Genomic DNA, 26,076 nt, shown 5'->3' with positions numbered 1-26,076 from the left:
TCCAGGCGGCACACAGAACTGTACACCCACACAGGCACACACAGCGCGAGAGACGCAGGCACCCCCAGCAAACAAAACAACACAGACATCTGGGTGTGTTCCTCCCATCTCCCCAAGGCAGGTAAGTGCACAAGCCCATGTCCCGCTCCCATTTTGGACACACAGACAAACTCCTAGGGTGTCTCAAAACTCAGATCCTCCAGTACCAAATCTGTCCTCTTGCTTGGACTCTCTCAGGTTCCAATCCTTTGTGGGATCCTGAGCGAGAGTATTCCTTTCTTGCGCGCTCTCTCTCTCTCTCTCTCTCTCTCTCTCTCTCTCTCTCTCTCTCTTTCTCAGCTCTGTCCACCATGGCTCTAGCCCCCAAGTGCCCCCCCACCCCACCCCAAACCTCCCCTTGCCAGTAGATTAGGCCTCTCTTACCTCTTGCTATTCCTCTCTCTCCCTCTCTCCCTTGAGACCTGGCTTTAAGGATCTGAGACAGAACAGAATCCACTTCCACCCAGACGTCCTAGGACATGACATGAAGGTTGGGCACAACAGCTGGAGTGGCTTGGGTCCATCTGTGGCAGCTGTGAGCTGGGTTTGTGGGGTGTGGCCAGGGCCCCAAGGGAAGGGAGTGTCATTCCATGACGAGAGGACAGAGGGAGGAAGATAGAAAAGCATAAAGAAGCCCTGGCAGCTGAATGTCATTTGTGCTTACCTGACCTAGGCTCCAGCTGTGGTTTGGGGGGCACATTTCTTGGGGCCTGGCTTCTCCTTGGGCTGAGGAGCTCCAAGAAATGTGCCCCCAAACCACAGCTGGAGCTCAAGATATTCCTGCTGCTGTCAATCCTAATTGCTCCTCCTCACCAGCTGGCCAGCCCACTCCTCTACGCCCTGCCTTTCCTACAGCCAAGCGTGAGGGCCCTTAGCAACTAATCAGCTTACAGGTCAAGCCTTGGTAAACAGGAGTCCTCAGCCTATGCCAGCAGTGAGAGGTTTTACTCAAAGTCCTGGCTAGAGACAGCCTGTCTGTGGCATTCTGGGAGCCACAGATTCTAGGGGCTCCAGGCTCTGTTTTCATGGGCTCAAAATGTTCACGCAGAGGGGCAATTCTGGAAAGCAAGGCAGACTTAATCACATTGGTCAGATCATCCCGTGTACCCTCAAGTTGAAGAGAGCGGGAGTGCCCTGCCTGCCCACTTCCGACTTTGACAGCTGGCGCAGTGGAAATGGTGCATTCTGGAGTCAATCAGGCCTTAATTCTAGTCTCAGATCTGACACATGGGCACTTAAGCTTTCTGAGTCCGTTCTCTCATCTGTAGAACAAGCCAGTGTTTAATAATAGCATTTACTGAACACTTATTATGTGCCAGGAACTACTGTAAACACTTCAACCCACTAAATCCCCCCGGCAACGCTGAGAAGTATTTACCACCATTAAACATATTCTGCAAATAAGCTAGTAAGCCACAGAAACCATTTCTGCCTCCTCCCTTGCTGACCAGAGTGGTAAATCTTTTATATATATATATATATTATTGATTTATTCACAGAGAGGAAGAGAGAGGGAGAGAGAGAGTTAGAAACATCGATGAGAGAGAATCATCGATCAGCTGCCTCTTGCACACCCCCTACTGGGGATGTGCCCACAACCAAGTACATGTCCTTGCCCGGAATCGAACCCGGGACCTTTCAATCCGCAGGCCGACGCTCTATCCACTGAGCCAAACCGGTTCCGGCCAGAGTGGTAAATCTTAACTAGTTCAATGCCACCGTGGGAAGTCCATTCTCCTTGCTAGTGTTGGGCCTCGTAATGAAAATGTGACATGATTCTCACATCTCACAGTGGGATGTGAGGGGAAAACCTAGGGGTCTTCTAGGAGAGCTTTTCTCTTTCTTTTCACCTTTGGGTGTCATGTGTAAGTGTCCATGCTGGAGCTGCTGCCACTGTTATGCATCCCTGAGGGCAGTAGCCAATAAATTGAAAGCAGCGTGAAAAGTTGAAAAGAAAAAAAAAAAGTATTTGATGTCATCATAAAGCAGCCTACATTGAAGCTATGTTACCTCTGGACTTCTTATGTGAGTGACAGCTTCCTTATTGTTTTGACCTCTATATATGTAGTGTGTGTACACTAATGTGTGTGTGTGTGTGTGTGTGTGGGTGGGTGGATGGGTGCTTGTGTGGTAAAAATGGTTGGTAATGTGACAGAAGGTACCCTAACATGGTCACTTTTCCTTGAGCATGGCCACACACACACACACACACACACACATCCTTCTGACTCCCTCGGACCTTTGGGATTTACCCCGGGCTTCCGGCCTTGCTTTGTCAGGCAGCACCCCTTGGAGTTGACTGTCCCCTGCCTCCATGCAGGTTCCCAGGAGCACTGCACTGAGTGCCACACCTCAGCACAGAGGCTGGCAGTTTCAGGTCCTTTGTTAGTTTCGCAGAGCTCAAGTGCCCGAGATAAAAAATGGAGAAGGGCACACTTCGTGAGGCTCGGAAGGGCACACGCAGAAGCAGGCACTTGGACTCTGCCACGCTCAGGGTGTAAGTGACCAAAGCCTTACAAACGTGCATGCCTGTTGAACCAGCACGGACACCCCCAGGGAGAGAAAACAGGTGTGCAGAGGTGATTCGCTGAGGTTTTCAATAGCAAAAGATTGGGAACAATCTACATGTTCCTGCGTGGGGGTCTGAGTAAATACATCACAGCACAACCTTACCGTGGCACAACACCCAGCCACGAACAACAAGGTAAAACATGGTGTATTAGCTTTAAAAAGCCAGTAATAGCCGAAGCTGGTTTGGCTCAGTAGATGGAGCGTCGACCTGTGGACTGAGAGGTCCCAGGTTCGATTCCAGCCAAGGGCATGTACATTGGTTGTGGGCACATCCCCGGTGGGGGATGTGTAGGAGGCAGCTGATCTATGCTTCTCTCTCATTGATGTTTCTAACTCTCTGTTCCTCTCCCTTCCTCTCTGTAAAAAAATCAATAAAATATATGAAAAAATAATAAATAAGAAATAAATAAAAAGCCAGTAATAAAATAGTATATATGGTCTCATGCTCGTTTTTTTTAAAATCTGTATAGAAGCATAGAAAAGTACAGTTAAACAATGGAATAGAAAATAGTTATTTGGGGGCATTAACATTGTGGGCTAAATTTCTTTTCTGCTTATTTTCACATGACAAGAGGAATGCTAGGAAATATCAAAAAGAGCAGCTGATGTCCCAGAGAGAAAGTTGGTCCAGGTAGACAAGATGTCTATTTGCTGAAACCAGTTTGGCTCAATGGATAGAGCGTCAGCTTGGGGACTGAAAGGTCCCGGGTTCGATTCCGGTCAAGGGCATGTACCTTGGTTGCAGGCATATCCCTGGTGGGGGGTGTGCAGGAGGCAGCTGATCGATGACTCTCTCTCTCTCATCGATGTTTCTAGCTCTCTGTCTCTCTCCTTTCCTCTCTGTACAAAATCAATAAAAATATATTTAAAAAAAAAAAAAAGATGTCTATTTCAACGTGGCCATGCTCTGATCCTGGACATATTGTGTTGGTAACAAGGGGGTTGACTCCGTGTCCCTCTGTGACAGTGACATGGCACCGAGAGGCAAGAGGTCCCTACTCTCAGGATCCCTTGGCTAAACTTGGCATCTTCTTCCCTGTGGGACTGTCCACCTTCTCGGTTCTGGCTAAGAACTGGCAGATGTCCAGCAGCACCAGGAGCGCCAGGCAGACGACAGCCGGGATGCAGGTGTTCAGTGACTCCTTCAGAGACACCAACGTGAAGATGGACCCTGGAATGGAAAGTCAGGTCTCTGAGGCTCCCTGGGCACCCGACAGATCCAGGAGCTCAGGGCTCTCCAGCCTAGGCTGCCCAGCTCAAGTCCTCCCCGTAAGCACGCCCCGGGCACACATCCTAAACTAGGTGCGCTTGTCTCCAGGGCCTTCCAGAAAAAGCAGGACCAGGAATCAGAAGCCTTTTGAATCAATGGAACCCCTTTCCGAGAGCAAGAAAGAAACAGAAACAATCCAGCCAAATAGGGCAGGAAGGTGGCTAGATGGGCATTTGGGAACAAATTCTCCCTGCTCCAACTCCTTTCCTAATCCTACTGGAGGGAAGGAGACCCAGGGGTTGGTGGAGGAAGTGAAAGAAAGATCTGAAAATGAGGGAAGCTCCCGCGATGGAAAGCAAGCCCGGGGGCAGGATGGTAGTGGTGGCAGCAGCGATGGTGACACAAGACCGGGGAGCCGGGGGGGGGGGGGGGGGGGGGGGGGGCGGCGTGTCAGTATAGAAGCAGCAGCTGTCTTTGTACATCAGCAGTTCCTGTGAGCTGAGCTGCTATGAGGGGGTCCCTCCAGGACTTCTAGTCCCAGGCAAATTCTCTGCCTTTCTGTTCAGGGGGCTCAGCTTCTTGGTTCCCAACTGCCAGACACATGGGTCAAGTGGCAACTGCTACTCTGTCCTCTCATCTCAGAGGGGTTTTAGATTACATTATAATACATCCTTGTGATGGAATATCACACAGCCAACAGCAATGATGAGGCGGAAGGTCTAGTCGACCTAGTGTTTCAGTAGATTACGTTTGAGAAGCGCCTGCCCTAGTCTGAAGACCATGGAAACTGTAATACAGCAGGACGTGCTCCTGGTTCCAGAGAAAAAAAGGGGGGGAGGGGCAATAGTAACAATAGTAACGGGGAACAGAGGAACAGCCATGCCTTCCCATCACCCTCCCCAGGAATTCCTCCTTCCCCTGCCCAGGGGGCGCCCCTTACCCATCATGAGCACGATCAAGAGAAAGTTACTGATCTCCTGCAGCTTCGGTGGGCCCAGGGCCAGCAGCAACCCAGCCAGCAGCTCCAGCCAGCCCACCGTCACCTGGTAGCTCATGGGATCTGGCTGGTAGCCGAACACCTTCAGCGGGAACACCTCGGCAAACTGCTCGAACAGGACTCTCTAGGGGTGGCAGGGAAGGCCTGTCAGCCACTCGCCGAGGATCCCCTTCCCAGCCATGGGACGGGGCATCTGGTGCCTACGTCAACTACCCCTACTCTAGACCAGGTCCAGGGCTGAGGCCAGCTGGGAAGGAGAGAGCCTCCCTGGGGTGGGGGGTCTGAGCTCTGCAATCAGTAAACGGGCTTCATGCTCCAGGGAGAAGGGCTGGACGGTGATGCCGAGATGGACTGAGTCTCTCACTAGACTCTGCCCAGCCCCAAAAATTAAAGGAAGAGGAAGCAAGGCCTGAGCCTTCTCCTCTAGTGCCAAGGCCTTGGGAATGCCACCACATCTCTTTATGCCTGGTCTGGCTTCTCTTCGGGTCCTGTGCAGCAACTATTGGGAGTTGGGAGAGAGGATGGAAGGGCAGATGGTTGCTCATTAAACAGATTCCACTTTCTACGTCGTGTGCTGGTGCCTGGATCCCACTGCAATAGACACAAGGGGAGTCGAAGGGGCTCAGAGCCACTCATCTTGCTGAATCAGGTTCCGTGAGGGGCCACATGACTTCATCCTGATCCTCAGGCTGGCTGCCTTTTTCTGCTCAGTGATGCAAGGAGGCCCTACGCTGTCTGGCTCTAGGAATGAACCTGCCCAAACCCACCACCTTAAGGCAGGAAAGAAGGGGGGAACCCAGTTTTGGGAGAGAAAGCTCCCAGGGTCTCCAAGCCTCCCCCAACTGGTGGGCGGAGTTATGACATTACTGGCATCTGCCACAGAGACATCCCCAAGACATTGAACCACCAATCAGCGTGTGCTGAAGTGCCCTGGAACCTACCCCTTCCTGTTCAGCCCTGGGCCCAACCCTTTCCTGTTCCTCCCCTCAAAAACACTCCCCAGACCCGCCATGTGCTGCTCTCTCCATTTCCATCCATGGAGGCAACCCGGCTGAGTCCTTTCTCCTCTCCCCCCTTGTTTAATTCTGATTTCTCTACCTCCCTAATGAGTCCTGCTCACTACTGGGGAATAAACTTTAATATGAGGGAGAGGAAGCAAGGCTTGGGCTTTTTCATCTAGTGCCACGGCCTTGGGAATGCCACACACACACACACACACACACACACACACACACACACAAAGGCTTGGGGGATTGGTGAGCATGAGAACAGGAAAGCTTTCCCCAGTAGAGAACTAGACAGCAGGCCTAAGGGCGACTCCTAGGCCTCCCTCCCAGGGCCCATCCTCCAGAAAAGAGCTCTCTGGATTCTAAGTTAAGAGAGTGTAACCTTTGGCCTAACCGGTTTGGCTCAGTGGATAGAGCGTTGGCCTGTGGACTGAAAGGTCCCAGGTTCAATTCCGGTCAAGGGCATATACCTTGGTTGCGGGCACATCCCCAGGAGGTGTGCAGGAGGCAGCTGATTGATGTTTCTAACTATCCCTATCCCTTTCTCTCTGTAAAAAAATCAATAAAATATATGTTTTTAAGAGAGAGAGAAACAGAGAGAGAGAGAGAGAGAGAGAGAGAGAGAGTGTGTGTGTGTGTGTGTGTGTGTGTGTGTGTGTAACCTTTACACTTCACCTTCAGGGCGGGTTTCCTATCCTGCCAAATGGGGATTAATAAACCCTGCCTCCCGAAGCTCCCAAGAACTCGAGCAAGAAAGAAGCTGTGTTTCTTTTCCACCCCATCTTCCTCCCCGGGGGTCCGGATTCGCTGGGGCCACCCATGCTCCTCTGGAAGGGGCCTTCCCGACCCTCCCGTCTAAGGACACTCCCCACGGGGCATCAACGTCCCCGCCGACGTTCGGAGGCTCTTCCCCAGGCTCTAGCGCCCTCTGGCCCGAAGGCAGGCGGGCGGCGGGGCCAGGGGCGGGCGGCGGGGCCAGGGGCGGGCGGGCGGGGGCGGGGCGCACCGGGCGCCGGGGTAACCGCTGGGCCCACCCGCCCGCTGCCCACGCCGCGCTCTCACCATCTGCTGCGCCGCAGAAGCCGAGATCTGCTCCGAGAGCTTGGCCGCCCCCGTGAGCGCGAAGAAGCCGCCCAGCAGGACCCGCAGCGCGGCCACCAGCAGCGCCATGGCCGCAGGTCCTCCGAGGGCGGGCTCACGCGCCCAGTCCGGCCCGGCGCCAAGCCCGCCCCGGCCTCCGATCCACTTCCTCCTGCCCGGGGCTGGAGGACGCGCTAGGCTTCCCTTCCCTCCTCTTCCAGGAGGGCTGCCACTCTCTTTTGTCCCGGGACTGGGTTGGGGGCGAGGGAGTGGGGGCCGGTAGGGCCGATGGACCTGGCCTTTCGTCTCAAGACCGCTGGCTCCTAACTGACTCTAGGAGCCCGATTGAATTTAGGAGAACTGTGTCTCCCAGTCAACCCGAACAGAGTGGAGTTAAACAGTGGATCTGGAAGTGGCTTGCAGGAGAGCACAGTTAGTCGGGATGCAGAAGACCAGGGCCTCATTCCTGCCCTTAGAGATCTGAGCTGTCACCTATCCCGGGCGGGCGCGCCGCAGTATCTGCTTCTGGAAGTAGGAATAGTGCTGCATCGGTCCCCCGGAGTCTGTGATAGGCCTAGCACAATGCCTGGCACATGTATGAGCTCAAAAAGTTATTTGAGAAGTAATTTATGAAATTATTAATAATAAATCAGTTAACGAGTCATAAAATTAATTGCTCTTTTGTATCTTTGCTTGAAACATAGCTTCTAATTTCTCCCAGCTGAAATCAAAATGTAAAAAAAGGTGTTTGAAAATTCAGATCCTTGTGATACTCTGGGCAGTTAGGCAGGAGCAGAGTAGAAACGGGCCAGGTACAGGTCACCAGGGTGGAAAGCCCTAGGTCCCTAGCAACAGGCTGACCTGGGAACTCACTCCCAGGGTGACCTCACCTCCCCTCGCGTATCTCGGGTCATGCGGTTTAGACCCCTGACCTTTCATATCACTGGCGTGCAGTTCGAACTCTCCCCTGACATGTCACTAATCCCATGGTACATCTCCTTAGAGGAGAACAAGGAGGAAAGGGTGCGGGGGGCCGGACAATAGCCTCATTTGACTCCCTTGCATGACCACTCCCTTAAGCATTAAGGCCTCCGAACAATGAGGCTCTGAACAACATAAAATATGAACAAAGCCTCAGGTGTGTTGACCACAGAGAGAGTTTTGGTCAAACTACAATAAATAACATCTAGGCCTCAGTTGTGTTTCAGCTCCAGGCCCAGAAGAGCAGCAAGGCCAGGCAGGCAACACCATGCGGACATCAGGACCAGCTGCAATGACTAATGATCCCCTCCCTGCGTTGGCCCCAATCAATCAGTGGAGACCACAACCCTGAGGAGCCACACCAGGAAAATCTATGAATACGCTAGAGCCAGTGTTTCCCAACCTTCTCTCATGATGAGAATCACCTGGTGGAGCTGTTAAAACACAGATTCCTGAATCCCAACTAAGAAGTGCTAAACTAGAATTTTTGGGAACATATAGGTAAAATTGTATACTTAACTAGTGCTCTAACACAGATGTTATATACAGAGCACTAAGTTAGGTATGCAATTTTACCTATATGTTCTCAAAAATTCTAGTTTAGCACTTCTTAGTTGGGATTCAGGAATCTGTGGTTTAACAACTCCACCAGGTGATTCTCATCATGAGAGAAGGTTGGGAAACACTGCGCTAGAGATCCTCCCGAGACCACGAGATAAAAGCCATTATGAGGAAAGCCCAGCCGAAACCGGTTTGGCTCAGTGGTAGAGCGTCGGTCTGCGGACTGAAAGGTCCTGGGTTTGATTCCGGGCAAGGGCATGTACCTTGGTTGCGGGCACATCCCCAGTAGGGGGTGTGCAAGAGACAGCTGGTCGTCATCGACGTTTCTAGCTATTTCTCTCCCTTCCTCTCTGTAAAAAATCAATAAAATATTTTTTTAAAAAAAAAAAAAAAAAGAGGAAAGCCCAGCACATGATGGTGCTCATACTCCTATTCTCTCTTCTCTAGCCTTTCTCCCCTCCCCCCATCTCTGTGTCACACACACACGCACCCCTTCCCCCCCTTCTCCATCCTCCAGGCGTCTTTTGTCTCTTTCTCCTATGCTCCAAGGGCCCTTGTTTGGCCTCCATAACTTACTTCCAGGCACCACGCAGCTGGTCGGCTCACTTCTTCCACAGCTCACTTCTACCCCTGTGACTTTCTCACCAAACTTGCACTTGTATTCGAATTCCCTAGCTCTGAATTATTTTCTTAGTCGAACTCAAGGACCAAAGTCTAACATCTGATGCAGTTCGCTATTCATACTTACGGCTGTGAGAGAGGTTTTCACAAAACAAATCTCTACAGGCCACTCCTGGCACATCTGACTTTTACCTGGAAATATGTCTAGACCTGGATGGGCAAACTGGGCCAAATTCGGTCAGTTGAATGGGATGTATTTTTTACTCCCTCCTCCTCCACCAACTAACAGTTTATTTGTTTATACTAGAGGCCGGGTGCTATGCACCGGTGGGGTCCCTTGGCCTGGCCTGCGCCCTCTCACAATCCAGGACCCCTCAGGGATGTCGAACTGCCAGTTTCAGCCAGGTCCCCACAGACCAGGCTGAGGGACCAGACCAGTGCATGAATCCGTGCACCAGGCCTCTAATAAGATTTTGGTTAATCTCTTCTCGCCCTTCCAGATCCCTCCTTCCCTGTGAGATTCAGTCTGTTCCATGTTTCCATGCCTATGTGCTGAGCGTCTGCCCCTGGTGGTCAGTACACATCGTAGTTACCGGTTGAACCATCGAACGGCTGAGTGTGGGAGGAACTAATCTGTATCTCTCTCACATCAATGCTTCTCTCTTTTCCCCCATTTCTCTCTCCCTCCTTTCCACTCTCTCTGAAAAGCAATGAAAAAAATATCCTTAGGTGAAGATTAACAAAACGAACAAAAAAATCACTATCTGGCCCTTTATGAAAAAAGCTTGCCAAACCCTGGTCTAGTGGGCCAGATAGGCCCTCCCCCTACAGGGGTCTCAAATTCTGCTGCTTTCATTTCCTGTTCATTAAGCTGCTTGGATCTTTTTTTTCTACCTACCACAACCTGCTATAGTAGGAGGCAGGCTGGCTGAAGACAAACACATCCCACGTGCTTCTAAATGCCAAGCAATTTCAACATCCAGGTGTGCTATTTATTACATTATAAATTGGACCTTTCACTACCTACATCTTTGTCATTAATCCCAATTATTTGATCAGTCAATAAAATGATATGCAATTATGTATAAATGTGTAATGATTAAATTCCTCAACAAAAAGTAAAATTATTCAAACATTTAATCACTGAAAACACATAAGCACATTAGGAAATTATATTTTAGGATACTTATCCCATACAAAAATTAACACAAAGTTATAGAATTTGATAAGCAATATACACATTTACTATTCTTTCTCCTTTACTAATTTTTCTATCCTTGGAATTAACGATGTGACTGCAAGTCTTAGGGCAGGACCAGAAACCAACAGATTTCTTTGTTTTGACTCAGTCAAAGCTGAAAAGGTAGCATCACATAAGTAAGTATTTGAAAAAGGCAATAAAAATTTCATTGCCCTTTCATGGAGTTCTGGGTAACCTGTCTTTGCTTTTATCCAAAACTGAGTTACAGACATTGATTTAAATACTGATTTTAATTCTAAATCTGAAGATAACTGTGCTAGTTTTTCTTCTTCCAAGTCCTCGAGATTACTGTTTCGATGATACATGAAAGGATTAATTATCCACAAATTGCCCAGGCGCAAGTCTTCTTCTGGTGGATAACAGTCACTGAACGTTTGATAAAGTCCTTCCAGGTGCTCAAAAACAGTGCTTGAAATGCTTCTCATATTTAAGCTGGATGAGTTGGAGAATTCGGAAAATGAAGGAAACATGTCATAATCATTCTCTTGTATGCGCTTCAGCCACATTTTTAACTTTTCTTTAAGTACGTCCATTTTATTATACAAATTGAAGAGTGTAGTCATACTTCCTTGGAGGCTTAAATTTAGTTCATTTATAAGTGAAAAAATATCTGATAAATAGGCCAGCCTTGCCACCCATTCCTCATCAAGAAAATACTTGGCCAAATAGGAATGCTGCTGATTTAAAAAAATTTCAATTTCATGTCGTAATTCAAATAGCCTTGTTAAAATTCTCCCTCTTGATATCCATCGTATTTCAGCAGGAAGTGGTAAATTCACATAGTCAGAACCCATCTCTTCACACAAAATTGTTAACATCCGTGAATTCAAGGCATTGCTCTTTATAAAACTTAAAATTTGTGCTGACTGCAAAAGAATTTTATGTAAGCATGGAGACAATTTTTCTGCTGCTAAATGTTCACGGTGAATAAAACAATGTGTAAATGCCAGTGTATTCATGGCAACTTCGTGAATTTTTTCCTTTAAACCAGAATACCTGCCAGTCATGCTTGCAGCTCCATCTGTACAGAGACCAACACAATATTTCCAATTCAGAGATTTACTCTGAATATATTTATTTATTAGTTCAAATAGTTCAACACCAGTTATTTTAGAAGGCATTTCAATACAACATAATAATTCTTCTTTTATATCACTACAATCATTATCAATGAAACGAATATAGCACAAAAGAAGGGTGGTATTTGAGATTTCTGAAGACTCATCTATCTGAAGGGCAAACCACTTTGACTCTCTGACTTTTTGAATCAGCTGTTCTTCAACATCTGCAGACAGTTCATCAATCCTGTGTCCGATCATATTATTAGAAAGAGGAATGGTTTTCATTTTGTCTCCAGCACTTGAACCCCAAACTTCTGAACACATTTCTACTAAGTATGGTTTAATTAACTCCTCAGCAATGGAGAATGGCTTCTTGCTGGCAGCAATTTGGAAAGCAATTAAATAAGAAGCTTTCACGAGTGACTTTTCAACTAATAAACACTTTTTAAAAGAACTATTCTGATATTCCATTTCAAGAGATTTTTGTTCAAAAAAACCTACTGGTTTGTTTTCCAATTCTGAATGTTTTGTCTTTAAGTGATGAGAAAGAATTGCTGGCTTCATGTGTTCAGCAGGTAAGATTTCTCCACAAATGACACACTGAGGCCGTGGTGAACTTTCTTTTGATCCAGGATAGATAATAAAACCAACTTTTAAATATTCTACATCGTAAGTCTGAAAAATATCTATTTTTTTTTTCTTTGCAGGTGGAGAATCAAGTTCCACATCATTCTTCCCATTAGGCATAGGTAAATCTGAATGAAATATTTGAATTTCTGTTATATTCAAGAATAAGCTATGTTATTGATGTTTTCCTCATACATATTAAAGTTTATACTTTTTTTTACTACTTATCAAAGGAATATACTAAAGCTTAAACACAAAACATAATACTTCCATGATGCCATTGAAAACAGAATTTCTCCTTTGTCCAAAGCTTGGTCACTGACTAAAGTGAAACTGTAAGCTGTGGTTACATGAACAAGAAATTCTATCTATTCAATAGATAACTGGAATCAGGGTTGAAGTCCACAGAATACATCATATTAAGAATAAATTACTGCCGAACCGGTTTGGCTCAATGGATAGAGCGTCAGTCTGCGAACTGAAAGATCCCAGGTTCGATTCCGGTCAGGGGCATGTGCCTTGGTTGTGGGCATATCCCCAGTAGATGGTATGCAGGAGGCAGCTGATCGGTGACTCTCTCTCATCGATGTTTCTAACTCTCTGTCCCTCTCTCTTCCTCTCTGTAAAAAATCAATAAAATATATATATTTTTTTAAAAAGGATAAATTACTTCACTTTTTAAAAACTTGTGGGGGGGGGAGAAGAGAAAAGAAATGTTGCAAAAACTTAACATTTGGTAAATCTAGATGAAGAGTATATTGGTGTTTATTGTGCTATATTTTCAATCTTCCTGAATTTTTTCCAAATTAAAGTTGGGGGGAGAGGGGAGGGGTTAATTAGTAGTTTTAATACTCTATGTTAGTAAGGTGCAGAGAAATTAATGCTCTCAAAACACTGAAAGTTGGAGCGTAAATTGATGTGCTTTTCAGAAGGGCAATTCTGCAACATATGTAAAAAAAAAAAAAAAAACATTGGGAAGGTAATGGGGGAATGAGGACAAATATGTAAAACCTTAATCAATAAATAAATTAAAAAAAAAAAAAAAAAACTATGATAGCTTTTGCCCTGACTGGTATTTCTCATTGGTTAGAGCATTGGCCCCAATCAGGGGCTCAATTCCTGGCACACTGGGGTATGAGTAGGAGGCAGGTAACCAATCACTGTGTCTCTATCACATCAATGTTTCTCTTTCCCTCTCTCCCTCCTTCCCACTCAAATAATCAATGGAAAAAATATCCTCAGGTGAAGGATGGCAAAAAAAAGTCTATGATACAAAACAAAATAAATTAAAAAAATACAAAAAAATTTTTTAATTAAAAAATGCTTTGAGCAGGGCTATAAAACTGAAAATATAAGGGTAGGTGGGGTTAAAAGATATAACATGGATTGGAGCAACAGTTTACAACCTTTTCAAGTATGAATTCAAATAATTTTCCTTATCAAAAATACCTCAGTCATACCTTTAGTAGCTGACAAATCAACTTATAGTGTTTAAAAAAAAAAAAGAACTAAGAGATTAAATCACTAATGCTTTTAAAAATTTTGTATTTAGTAATTGTGATAGCTTATCTATACATCTGAAAAACATGTTTGTCTAATCTACACATAATGCTTTGTGTGCATATGGATTCAATTTAGTAGTTATTAGTGTAAATGACAATAATTATAAGAGAAATAAATTAGATGTTCAAAAGATTAAATGTTTTCAAATTTAAATAATTGTTAATGGAACCAAGATGGCTGCATAGGTAAACGCCTAACTGCAGTCTCACACAACAATTTCAAAAAATACAACTAAAATATAAAGTGGACATTATCCAGAACTACAGGAAAGTTGACTGACTGGAAATTCTACAACTAAAAGGAAAGAGAAAACCAAAAGGAAAATCAGAGGAACTGTAAAAGCCTAAGGTACGAAGACACGGTGCACACGTGGGGAGAGGACAGAGCTGGAGAGGAGAGGCAGCCGAGTGCCTGTTGGCATTCCCTAGCGGAAAGGAGATAAAAGTTCCGATCGGTGCTGAACCCCAGTTCCGACTTCATTGAATCCCAGTTCTGGGCGAGACCCTGGGGTCCCAGGCTTATACAAAGGGATTCTAGGCTGTAAGGCGGAAACTCAGGGGAGCGGCGAAAGGCAGAGCCTCGGAGTAGCGCACATTGCGCGCAGAGGAGGAACTGTTGATTGTGCCGCTGGATTGCCCTAGAGGGAAGGAGACAAAAGCTCTGGACTGTGCTGAGCCCCTGTTCCAACTGCACTGAACCCCAGTTCTAGCCCAGACCCTGGGGACCCAAGCTCATATGGAGAGAATCTGGGCTATAAGGCGGAAACTCAGGGGAGTGGCAAAAGGCAGAGCCCTGGAGTCGTGCACATTTCGCGCAGAGGACTGACTGTTGACTGTACCGCTGGATTGCCCTAGCGGGAAGGAGACAAAAGCTCCAAACTGCTCTGAACACCACTTCCAACTGCACTGAACCCTAGTTCCGGGCTCATTGGGGGAGAGACTAGACTGTCTGGTAGTGGGCGAAACTCGAGGGCACCTTTCTCTCAGAAGTGCTTGCAGCGAGTACCAAAGATCATTGAGGAACACTGAGACTCAGGAACCTCACAGGGCGGGGCTGACAGGAAGCCAAGGCTGTAGGCTCCACCCTGAAACTCCGCTCCATCCAAGCTGAGCACAGAGGCTTTTGAATAAGGCTGTCTCCCGGCATAGACACAGCTGATCCTCACAGCCAATTGGCCTGAAGGTCAGTTCCTCCCAGTGATACCAACAATCAAGACTTAACTACAAAAGGCCGTACACACAGTCCACAAAGGGGTGCACCAAGAGAGTTCACGTCAGATAACTGGGAGGCTGGCCCACTGAACCATATAGGACACCTTAACATACAAAGCCACCCTACCAACTCAGGGAAGCAGCGAAAATGCCGAGACAAGGAAACAGATCACAAACGAAAGAAATGGAGGACAAAAAGCGACTGGATATAGAGTTCAAAACCACGCTTATAAGGTTTTTCAAGAGTTTCTTAGAAAAGGCCTAGGTATAAAATAAATGAGACCTATGAGGATATGAAAGGGGATCAACTAGAAATAAAGAATACATTGCCTGAAATAAAAAAAATATTATACAGAGTCCTAAAAACAGAATGGAAGATCACAAGAATCAAGTAAAAGATTTGGATCACAAAGACCCAGAGGACACTCCTCCACAGAAGCAAGAAGACAAGAGAATCCAGAAAGTTGAAGATAGTGTAAGAAACCTCTGGGACAACTTTAAGCGAACCAACATCAGAATTATGGGCATCCCAGAAATAGAGAGAGAGCAAGATACTGAAAACATACTGAAAGAAATAGTGACAGAAAACTTCCCCCACCTGGTGAAAGAAATAGACTTACAAGTCCAGGAAGCGCACAGAACCCCAAACAAAAGGAATCCAAAGAGGACCACACCAAGACACATCATAATTAAAATTCCAAGAGCAAAAGACAAAGAGAGAATATTAAAAGCAGCAAGAGCAAAGCAGGTAGTTACATATAAAGGAGCACCCATACGATTGTCAGCTGATTTCTCAACAGAAACCGTGCAGGCCAGACGGGAATGGCACAAAATATTCAAGGTGATGAATAGTAAGAACCTACAGCCAAAAATAATCTACCCAGCAAAGCTATCACTCAGAATTGAAGGCCAGATAAAGAGCTTCACAAATTAAAAAAAAAAGCTAAAGGAGTTCATCACCGCCAAACCAGAATTATATGAATTGCTGAAGGGGGTTATTTACAAAGAGGAAGAAAATAAAGATAAAAATTATGAACAACAAATATGAAACTATCAACAAGTGAATTTAAAAGCCAAGAGAATTAAAAAACCTGATGAACAATATTAACTGTTGAATATAATAGAATCAGAGGTATGGAAGAGGATTGGACTGACGATTCTCGGGGAAAAAAGGAGTGGGGGGTGCGGGAAGAGACTGAACATAAACTGCACCTATGGATGAGGACAATGGAGGGTGGGGAAAGGGCAGAGGGTGGGGTGGAAACCTGGTAGAGGGGGGAAAAATGAGGAACTTTTGTAACAATATGAACAATAAAGATTTATTTAAAAAATAAAAAAATAAATAATTGTTAGAGTTTCTTTTCCTTTCTTTAAAAAAAAACACAAAAAAACAGAGGACAAACTTTCCTCATGTGGAAAGCACAGGACACATACCTGTCTGACATTCCTTGTGTTGAATATGTGGTTTGCAAGAGATGGCCTTGGTCTGTGTGGCAGGCTTGCACAATAATGCTTTGTTCTTTAAAAGCCCGGCAGACTGGGAATAAAGAAGTATCATGGCATCTGTCTGTGTATTTCCCTAGTTAAAAACAAATTAAGAAACCAAAGAGATTTTTTTTAGTATCTCATCACTAACAATAATTGCTATCAACTGAAAGGTGGCATATATCAAGAGAAATATAATTCCTCTGAGTGATTGTAATAAAGAAGTCACTATGGAAAATATACACTAACTCCTAATTCTTCTAATCAGTATTAGTTCCATTTACTGAAAATACTCTACCCATAGTAAGTATAATCAAAACAATGAAAGCAATCTTTGCTAATTAGGACAACTATTTAGAAAAATTAGAGCCGATGTCACACTATATGCAAAAATATATTCCATATCAATCAACAACCTCAAAATGAAAAATATTAACTGGAGAACTTTTAAATGAAAAGAACAAGAAACAAGTATTCTTAAATAAAACATGACAGTTAAAAACAGCTCTAGCCAGGACCGGTTTTGCTCAGTGGATAGAGCGTTGGCCTGGGGACTGAAAGGTCCCGGGTTCGATTCCGGTCAAGGGCATGTACCTTGGTTGCGGGCGCATCCCCAGTAGGGGGTGTGCAAGAGGCAGGTGATTGATGATTCTCTCTCATCGATGTTTCTAACTCTCTATCCCTCTCTCTTCCTCTCTGTAAAAAATCAATAAAATATATATTTTTTTAAATAAAAAAATAAAAAAAATAAAAACAGCTCTAACCAGTTTGGCTCAGTGGATGGAGCATCGGCCTGCGGACTTAAGGGTCCCAGGTTTGATTCCTGTTAGGGTCATGTACCTTGGTTGCGGGCACATCCCCAGTGTGGGGGGTGCGGGAGATGGCTGATTGGTGTTTCTCTCTCATCGATGTTTCTGGCTCTCTGTCCCTCTCCCTTCCTCTCTGTAAAAAATCAGTAAAATATATATATATTTTTAAAGGCAAGAAAGATGGACATATTTGAATTTTTTTGCAAACAAAGGTCTTTATAAAACAAAGTTGAACTCTGGATGTTGTGGCTCAACTGGGTGAAATGTCTTTCTGCATACTGAAAGGTTTCAGGTACAATTCCTGGTCAGGACACATTCTCAGAATGCAGGTTCCATCCCTGGTTTGGGTGTGTGCTGAAAGCAACCGATTAATATCTCTCTCTTTCCCCCTTCTCTCTCTCTCTCTCTCTCTCTCTCTCTCTCTCTCTCTCTCTCTCTCTCTCTCTCTCTTTCTCCTCTCTCTCTCCCTCTTCCTTCCTCTTTCAAATCAATGAAAACACATCCCCGGGTAAGGATTTATAAAAAAAAAAATTGAAGAATCAGCAACAGAGTGGGAGAATGTATTTAAAACATGTTTTTTTCAATCAGTTAATATTTACTGAATGTTCAATATAAGCCAACCACTGTTCTAAGCCCAGTGGATACAGCAGAAAACAATACAAAGTCCTATTCTCATGTGATTTACATTCTAAAGGGAGGCACAGAAGATAAACAAGTAAGACAAATATATAATGTATAACTTTAGGGAATGATAAGTGCTATGAAAGAAATAAAGTAGGATAAGAGAGTGGAGAGTAATGGTGTGGAGGAAGGAATAAACATTTGAGCAGAGACCTTCTGAATATTCAAAAGAGCAAACCATGCAAAGGCCTGAGGTCAGCAAATTACAGGCAGAGGGATGTTAGGTGCAAATCTGTGAAATGGGAAAGAGCTTGGCCTGCTTTAGGAATATCAAGAAGAACAAGGCTGGCCAAAACTGGTTTGGCTCAGTGGGTAGAGTGTCGGCCTGCGGACTGAAAGGTCCCAGGTTCAATTTCGGTCAAGGGCCTGTACCTTGGTTGCGGGCACATCCCCAGTAGAGGGTGTGCAAGAGGCAGCTGATCGATGTTTCTCTCTCATCAATGTTTCTAACTATCCCTCTCTCTTCTTCTCTGTAAAAAATCAATAAAATATATATATTTAAAAAAAAAAAAAGAAGAAGAAGAAGAAAAAGGCTGAATAAGTAAGCAGGGGTGAGAATGGTATATTTGGAAAGGTAAGCAGAAGCCAAACTGTATAGGGTCTGGAAGGACTGTGTTTTAAATTTTTAAAATAGATAATATAGGCAATAATTTTGAGTTATATAATAATACAAAGGGTATAAAAGTGTATACATAAAAAGTTTTCTATGCTTCTCTGCCATCTAGCCAGACCCTACCTTGAATACAACCACTCTTCCCAATTTCTTATAGATTTTTCCAAAGATGGTCTATGTCAATGATTATTTTAAAAATTTATTTTATTGAACCCAACAAAGATGGCGGCATGGGTAAACATCTGAACTTGCTGCCATACACAACCACATCAAAATTACAGCTAAAAGATAAAACTCTGGGAGCAGGCCTAAGTCATCAGTAGGATATGCCCTGAGGACTCCCAGACTGTGAGAGGACCCTCCCTCCCCCTGAGTGTATGACTTTTCGTGCATGGGGCCTCTAGTATAATATACAACTGTGAAGTTAACTTAATGACAGTTCTAATGCAACATCATGCCTGCAAGTAATTAACTAGAAGTTATCATTATCATCTCCAAACACAAATAATTGCAGAGATAAGAGGTTTCAAAGTAGGACGAGCTATCTCTCTACATTGTAGTGAAGGCTGGTCTGATTCCCTGAAAGACTTCTACTAAAAAATAAATCTAATATGGTTTGTATTTTCCAGGGGATTGGGCCTAAGCCAATAGTCAGATATCCCTCTCACAGTCCAGGGCTCTTGCAGTCCGGAACCCCTCGCTCCTTACCGCCTGCCTGCAGCAGAGACGGGAGAGGCTCCCACCACGGCAGCTGCACTCACTAGCCAGTGCAGCCATGGGCTTCTGGCTGAGCGGAGCTCTCCCTATGGGAGCGCACTGACCACCAGGGGGCAGCACTTGCGTTGAGCAACTGCCCCCTGGTGGTCAGTGCACATCATAGCGACCAGTCGTTCGACTATTCAATCAATTTGCATATTAGGATTTTATTATATAGGATTAGTGTGACACTGGTTAATAAAATTATATGTCTCAGCCGAAACCAATTTGGCTCAGTGGATAGAGCGTCGGTCTGCAGACTGAAACGTCCCGGGTTCGATTCCAGTCAAGGGCATATACCTTGGTTGCAGGCACATTCCCAGTAGGAGGTGTGCAAGAGGCAGCTGATCAATGATTCTCTCTCATCGATGTTTCTAACTCTCTATCCCTCTCTCTTCCTCTCTGTAAAAAATCAATAAAATATGTTAAAATATATATATATGTTTCATGTGTACCATACTATAAAATATCATGTGTATATTGTACGGTGTGTTCACTGCCCCGTCAAGTCTCCTTCCATCCAGATTATCCCTCCTATACCTTCTTCTACCTTCCCCCACACCTTTCATTGTAGTTTTCTTGATATGCAGACACGCTGTCCATCTTTTCCTTTTCCACCCTGGAACAGCAATTCACATTTGGATCATCTTTTCAAAAATAGCAACTATTGCTGAAACATGGTCACTCGCTCACTCGCCACCCACCCAATTCTACAGTTTCTGCCTTCCATCAGAGATCCAAATCCACGAGACTTTTTCCTAATTCTATAAAGTCTTCTAGTAATTCATTCAACCTAAGCAAAATTTCAACATCCCCTTCACCAACCTTGCACAAATCTACCTTCTTTACCACTTTCACAGGTTCTTTATAAGCATGTTGTCTTCCAAGTTAAAGCCTCTTTACAGTAAAGCTGAAATGTTCTGATAGCTTTGGAGTTAGCAGATATAGTTTGCCTGCTCATGTTTATATTCTTAATACCTCGGCAGGCTATAAAATTGGAAAGCCTTACAGTAAACCTTTTTGTCTCACTGTCACCTCCTTTCAAATCATCAAAATACTTCATGCTTTAGCACAGACGATAGCTTGTCCTTTGGAGCGCTTTTGTCAGCCCTTATCTTATAGTCATGTTGCCAGGAATTTATCCACTTACTCCATTATCCTTGCCTAGATTGTGAACTAAAGGGGGCACCTGCTTTAATGATTCTTTGTTTTCTTGAGCATTATCTCTATTATTCTGCAGGATGCACTCTCCTAAATTATTAGAATGAGATATCACAACAGCAGTCTGGCCTTCTTCACACAATTTTGTCACATTTAACTTCTGTTCCAAATTTATTAAATTCTGGGCATAATTTTTAGCAGTAGCCCCACATAATGCATCTGAATGACATTGCTATTTGATATAAAAAATGTTTTTACTATATCAAGAGCAAATGTTAAGAGAGTAGCACAAGAGTCACCAATACATTAACCTAAGGTCCAAGGTTCATGTGATATTGATAAAGAATGATGGGAATTTTGTTTTCCTGCTAAAGTGATGCTGATACAGGACAACAATTACATAGTCTAAAATCCTTTCAACTTGCCGACTGCAATTATGCATTTCTTCAAAAACTGTTTTAATTTTGGGAAGTTTTACAATATTTCAAATTTGAGAGAGTGGGAATTTAAATATTTTTTACTTTATGCTATTTTCTGACATTATTCAAAGATACATAAAATGACATAATACTCAATTTTTTCAAGAGACTTTCTCGTCTAAAAGAAAATTACTTGAGCCGAGACAGGTTTGGCTCAATGGATAGAGCGTCGGCTTGGGGACTGAAGGGTCCCGGGTTCGATTCCGGTCAAGGGCATGTACCTTGGTTGCGGGCACATCCCCAGTGGGGGGTGTGCAAGAGGCAGCTGATCGATGACTCTCTCTCATCGATGTTTCTAACTCTCTGTCTCTCTCCCTTCCTTTCTGTACAAAATCAATAAAATATATTTTTTTAAAAAAAGAAAGAAAATTACTTGAATGTAGCAAAAGAGAAAAATAAGAAACCAGATGAAGTTAACAAGTATCTAAAGAAATTAAATACACAAATAATAAAAATAAATTAGGAATGCATTCTCATTAATAATGTAATTTTAAGATTTGAAAACAAAAGTTAATGCACAATATATTACTCTAATTTTTTAAAGATTAACCTGCAAATAGAAATGTACTCAAGCCGAAACTGGTTTGGCTCAATGGATAGAGCATCAGCCTGCGGACTGAAGGGTCCCAGGTTCAATTCCAGTCAAGGGCATTTACCTTGGTTGTGGGCACATTCCCAATGGGGGGTGTGCAGGAGGCAGCTGGTTGATCTTTCTCTCTCATCGATGTTTCTAACTCTCTATCCCTCTCCCTTTCTCTCTGTAAAAAATCAATAAAATATATAATTTTTTAAAAAAGAAATGTACTCAGATATATATTATAAAGTTATATCCAAAATGAAAACAAAGTGGCATTATCAGGCAAATACTAACAACAAAACTTACGTCTTCAATGATCTTTGCTGTCTCTTTACTAACTGCACCTGTTATAAAATGAAAACATGCTTTATTATCCCCAGAATATACAAATGTAAACACTAAAACCAAGAAGTTACTTTCCTCTCACTAAGGAGATCTAGAGTCTATATCAAAATTTCTCAAAAACAGCTGAAACCAGTTTGGCTCAGTGGATAGAGCGTCGGAAGGTCCCAGGTTCAATTCCGGTCAAGGGCATGTACCTGGGTTGCGGGCACGTCCCCAGTAGGGGATGTGTAAGAGGCAGCTGATAGATGATTCTCTATCAAAATAAAATATATATATTTTTTTTAATTCTCAAAAACAGACCAAGAAAACTTGGCCTCAGTATCACCTAGGGTCCTTGTTTAAGGTGAGGATTCCTGGGCCACAATCCCACCTATTGTATTAGAATCTCTTTTGGTAAAGGCAGCTATATTAAAATAATTTGGGTTATTGCCCTAGCTGGTTTGGTTCAATGGATAGAGCATCAGCCTCCAGACTGAAGGGTCCCAAGTTCAATTCCAGTCAAGGAATTGAATTGAATACCCAGTTGCAGGCTCAATCCCCAGTCGGGGGCATGCAGGAGGCAGCCAATTAATGATTCTCTCTCATCTTACTCTCCCTCTCCCTTCCTCTCTGAAATCAATAAAATAATAATAAATAATTTGGGTTATTAAAAAAATAAACTATGCATGCCCACTTTCTTCCCTATTCATTCCACCCTGCTTGCTACCCTCTACTCCAAGACAGAGGAGTATGTTTCCTCATATAAATGTAAATATTATCAATAAGAGCTATGCACACTAGACAACGATTCCCACAGTTTGAACAAATGCTTTTTCACCAAGCCATACCTTTTAAAACACTGTTAGTGTTCCGTGTGGGCGGGGCAGGAGATACTTTTGCTAATGACACCACATTGGTTATAACTGGTGTTGGATTTCTCCTTGCAGAAGGGAACGCCATTGAAGCAGCTGGTGCCTTACCAATATTTACTGATTAAAACAAAAAGGTAAGACCTCGTATAAACAAAAGGGTCACACACAAAAACCCTGTTTAACAACTTAATTTTCAAGATGCAATGCAAATATCTAACTCTGTATAATGTTGGGTTGGGTGATTCTGGTCAGATTAGTGTTCATTAGGACTTAAAGAAAGGCTGATTCTCTAAAATTATAAGCTTCAAATTATATTTAACAGTGGGAATTTAAATTTTTTTTTACTTTGCACTATTTTCTGCCTGACATAACTCAAAGATACATAAAACAACACTATATTGAACTTTTTCAAGAGATTTTAAAATATAGGTATTTGCTTCAGGGTTAGCTGGGCTTTTCTATTAGAAAGTATTAAAACTCCTGCCGAAACCGGTTTGGCTCAATGGATAGAGCGTCGGCTTGGGGACTGAAGGGTCCTGGGTTCGATTCCAGTCAAGGGCATGTACCTTGGTTGCGGGCACATCCCCAGTGGGGGGTGTGCAAGAGGCAGCTGATCAATGACTCTCTCTCATCGATGTTTCTAACTCTCTATCTCTCTCCCTTCCTCTCTGTACAAAAATCAATAAAATATATTAAAAAAAAAAAAAGAAGAAGAAAGTATTAAAACTCCTACATCTATGTTGCTTCAAATAAAAATTTAACATGACAATTTTTATAAATAAGTTGGTGATGTAGCTGTCCATCCATATTAAAAACACTGGTTTTGTTAACCCACATCACAAGATGAAAATTCTACCACCCACCTGACTAATCTCAGGGAATGGATGCTATAACACAAAAGATTAGCACAAGGCATATCTGGATTAAGGTGATGACTAATAAGACTACAAAGGTAGACAAGAGCCACACTGTAAGGAGTCAAAGCACATGGATTCTGTCAATTCAACAGCACTCCAGGCTTTGATCAGAGAACATAATACCAAATGTTTTTAATCTAAGTCAGGGAAGTCCTACTTCAGGGAACTATTTTAAAAACATGCTACATAACTATCTATTCATCTGGATATTATGACCACATTAGCTGTCCTACTTGCAAAATTATTTTATTCTTAGCCAAGAAGAACTTGGCTACCCATGAAGAAGTGATCTATTTTATTTTTTTATATAATTAATGTGTTGTTCTTTTTTCCTTGGCTACAAGCAAGCACTTGATAGTCTTGGGCCAGACACAGCAACTATATTAACATATTTATAGTCTTTCCCTTTGTTTGCCCCAATTTCCTACTTTTATTTCTAGTATATTAACTGAATAACATATATCTCTTAGTGTAAGTTATTTATGTACAGATAAATGCAATAAAAAGCAATCAAATCTAATTTTCCTATAAAATTAGTGCTTCTACATTTATTATTCTTGGTGTGTTTGATTATGAGAGCAAAAAGTATCAGGATTAATTTCCCTCAAAGGCAATCCTTAAGGATTCTTAAAGGAAATTTTAAGGAAATTCAAGCTATCTGAATCCAGTAAGATTTCGTTCTTATTGTATTATTTACACAATTGTGTATACTGATACTATAATCCTAGCATTGACATAAAAATCCCATTAGCCAAATTTAATTTTACCTTTTCTTTGTGAAGCAGTGTCATTTGTAATTTGATGATGACAGAATGCCAAGACACAAAATAGATTACAGAAATGTTTGACGTTTCCTCGCCATTTTATGGTCTCACTTAGCTTACCCTGTCGTTTACAAGCATCACACTTGGCCATCTGAGAAAAAAAAAAAAAAAAAAAAAAACAGGACATGCTTAAAATTATAAAATAATGAAAAGATAAAATTATTATAAAATCAGAAGACACGATGCAAAACATGATATATCAGTTAGTTGAGATCACACAATATGAGATTTCTACCTTAAAGTGTTGTGGTTATTCTCCAATGATACGTCCAATACAGAGTTAATGTCCACAATTTATAAAGAACTCAAACAAGTCGCCCTACCTGGTTTGGCTCAGTGGTTAAAGAGTCAGCCTGTGGACTGGAGGGTCCCGGGTTTGATTCTGGTCAAGGGCACCTGCCCAGTTTGCAGGGTCAATCCCCAGTAAAGAGCAAGCAGGAGACAACCAACCAATGATTCTCTCTCATATTGATGTTTCTCTCTCTCTCTCTTTCCCTTCCTCTCTGAAATCAATAAAAATACATTAAAAAATAAATAAAACCTCAAACTCAACACCAAAAAAAACAATCCAATTAAAATATGGGCAGGGGACCTAAGTAGACACTTCTCCAAAGAATACATACAAATGGCCTATCTGTATATATAAAACCCTACTGTGCAAATCGACTGAACGGTGGAACAACCAAACAATGAACAACCAGTAACTATGACTTGCGCTGACCACCAGGGAGTGCACATGGAACATGGTACACATTGGCAGCAGGCAGCAGAGCACAGAACATGGTGGGCGTCGGTCACAGTGGGATAGTGGAGCAGGTGTGTGGGGGTGCCAGACCAGGGCAGGGAGCTGGTCAGTCATCAGGTTGAGCCTCTGGTGGTTACTGAAAATGCTTTGCTCCCACGCGCCACAGTCCCGCCCAGTACTTGCACCTGCTGCCGGCACAGGAGCCTCTGCTTGAACCCACTACCGGCCCCAGTGCCAGCCCTGATCACTCAGCACTGTAAGTGCGAGCGGCAGCTGCCAATCCCCATTACCCCATTACTGAAGAGTGATCAGGGCCAGCAGCTATCTCTTGCACCTGCTGCTGGCGGGGGAACCACCACTCATACCAGCTGCTGGCACTGGGCCCATTTGCTCCGTGCCATCAGCAGGTGCAAGCAGGGCCAACACCATGAGCACGTGAGAGCAGCAGCAGCAGCGGAAGTGGGGATGCCAGTTGACAGGAAACCGGGGGCCTTGGCAGGAGTGGCTGGGCAGAGGCGCAGAGGATAGGCCAAGATCTGCCCCTGTGCCCACCACAGCCTCACGGCCCACCATTTCTTTCAAGTTGCATGAATTCCTGCACTGGGCCCCTAGTCCTATATAATAAAAGCCTAATATACTAAGTGTCTGATCATCTGGTCAGCTGTTCAACCAAAGGATAATATGTTAATGGTATGCTAAGGCTGCTCAACCACTCGCTATGACTTGCACTGACCACCAGGGGGAAGACACTCCGACTGGTAGGTTAGCTTGCTGCTGGGATCTGGCCAATCAGGACTGAGTGAGACAGGCCAGACATGCCCTGGAGCCCTTCCACAGTCCCTCCCTGGCTGGCCAACATCCCATGTCTCTCCCTGTCCTGATGGTGCACTGGTGGAGTCCCACGGTCTGACCTGTGTCCTCTTGTAGTCTGGGCTGAGGGACCCCTCCCCACCACCAAGTGCACAAATTTCATGCACCAGCCTCTAGTAGGCATATAAGATGTCAATGTTACTAATCATCAAAGAAATGCAAATCACAACCAC

General features: G+C 43.8%; 2 protein-coding genes across 13 annotated transcripts in view; both read right to left on the bottom strand.

The window, feature by feature from the left end:
• Positions 1–441: 441 nt before the first annotated feature.
• Positions 442–7,075, bottom strand: TMEM35B (transmembrane protein 35B). Its single transcript, XM_084874355.1, has 3 exons — positions 6,887–7,075; positions 4,761–4,941; positions 442–3,781 (listed from the first exon to the last, which is right to left on the bottom strand). The coding sequence occupies exons 1-3, from the start codon at positions 6,992–6,994 to the stop codon at positions 3,612–3,614; spliced, it is 459 nt and encodes a 152-aa protein (XP_084730481.1). The 5' UTR covers positions 6,995–7,075; the 3' UTR covers positions 442–3,611.
• A 3,111-nt stretch (positions 7,076–10,186) lies between these two features.
• The window catches only part of ZMYM6 (zinc finger MYM-type containing 6), a 38,158-nt gene continuing 22,268 nt past the window's right edge, over positions 10,187–26,076 (bottom strand). For 7 of the 12 annotated variants that reach the window (XM_084871979.1, XM_084871980.1, XM_084871975.1 and 4 more), the window contains 6 exons: positions 24,232–24,379; positions 22,524–22,664; positions 21,658–21,695; positions 17,116–17,217; positions 16,225–16,369; positions 10,187–12,165 (listed from right to left, as the gene is read on the bottom strand). In XM_084871979.1, coding sequence (XP_084728105.1) covers positions 10,313–12,165; positions 16,225–16,369; positions 17,116–17,217; positions 21,658–21,695; positions 22,524–22,664; positions 24,232–24,379 — 2,427 coding nt within the window. In that variant the 3' untranslated portion in view covers positions 10,187–10,312. Of the gene's footprint in view, positions 12,166–16,224; positions 16,370–17,039; positions 17,218–21,657; positions 21,696–22,523; positions 22,665–24,231; positions 24,380–26,076 lie in introns of those variants that run through there. The other 5 variants (XM_084871986.1, XM_084871985.1, XM_084871982.1 and 2 more) reach the window with 4 other exon arrangements.

The sequence above is a fragment of the Pipistrellus hanaki genome (assembly GCF_964339955.1).
Source record: "Pipistrellus hanaki genome assembly, chromosome: 2".
Lineage (NCBI taxonomy): Eukaryota > Metazoa > Chordata > Mammalia > Chiroptera > Vespertilionidae > Pipistrellus > Pipistrellus hanaki.
This window is presented reverse-complemented; position numbering and strand designations above follow the sequence as displayed.

Bases quoted from the DNA above. Each gene is read 5' to 3' on its own strand.
- TMEM35B (XM_084874355.1), bottom strand. From the start codon at position 6,994: ATGGCGCTGCTGGTGGCCGCGCTGCGGGTCCTGCTGGGCGGCTTCTTC. The intron at 4,942-6,886 runs GTGAGAGCGCGG...TGCCACCCCTAG, and splicing joins CTTCTGCGGCGCAGCAGATG to AGAGTCCTGTTCGAGCAGTT. The intron at 3,782-4,760 runs GTAAGGGGCGCC...TTTCCATTCCAG, and splicing joins CTTGATCGTGCTCATGATGG to GGTCCATCTTCACGTTGGTG.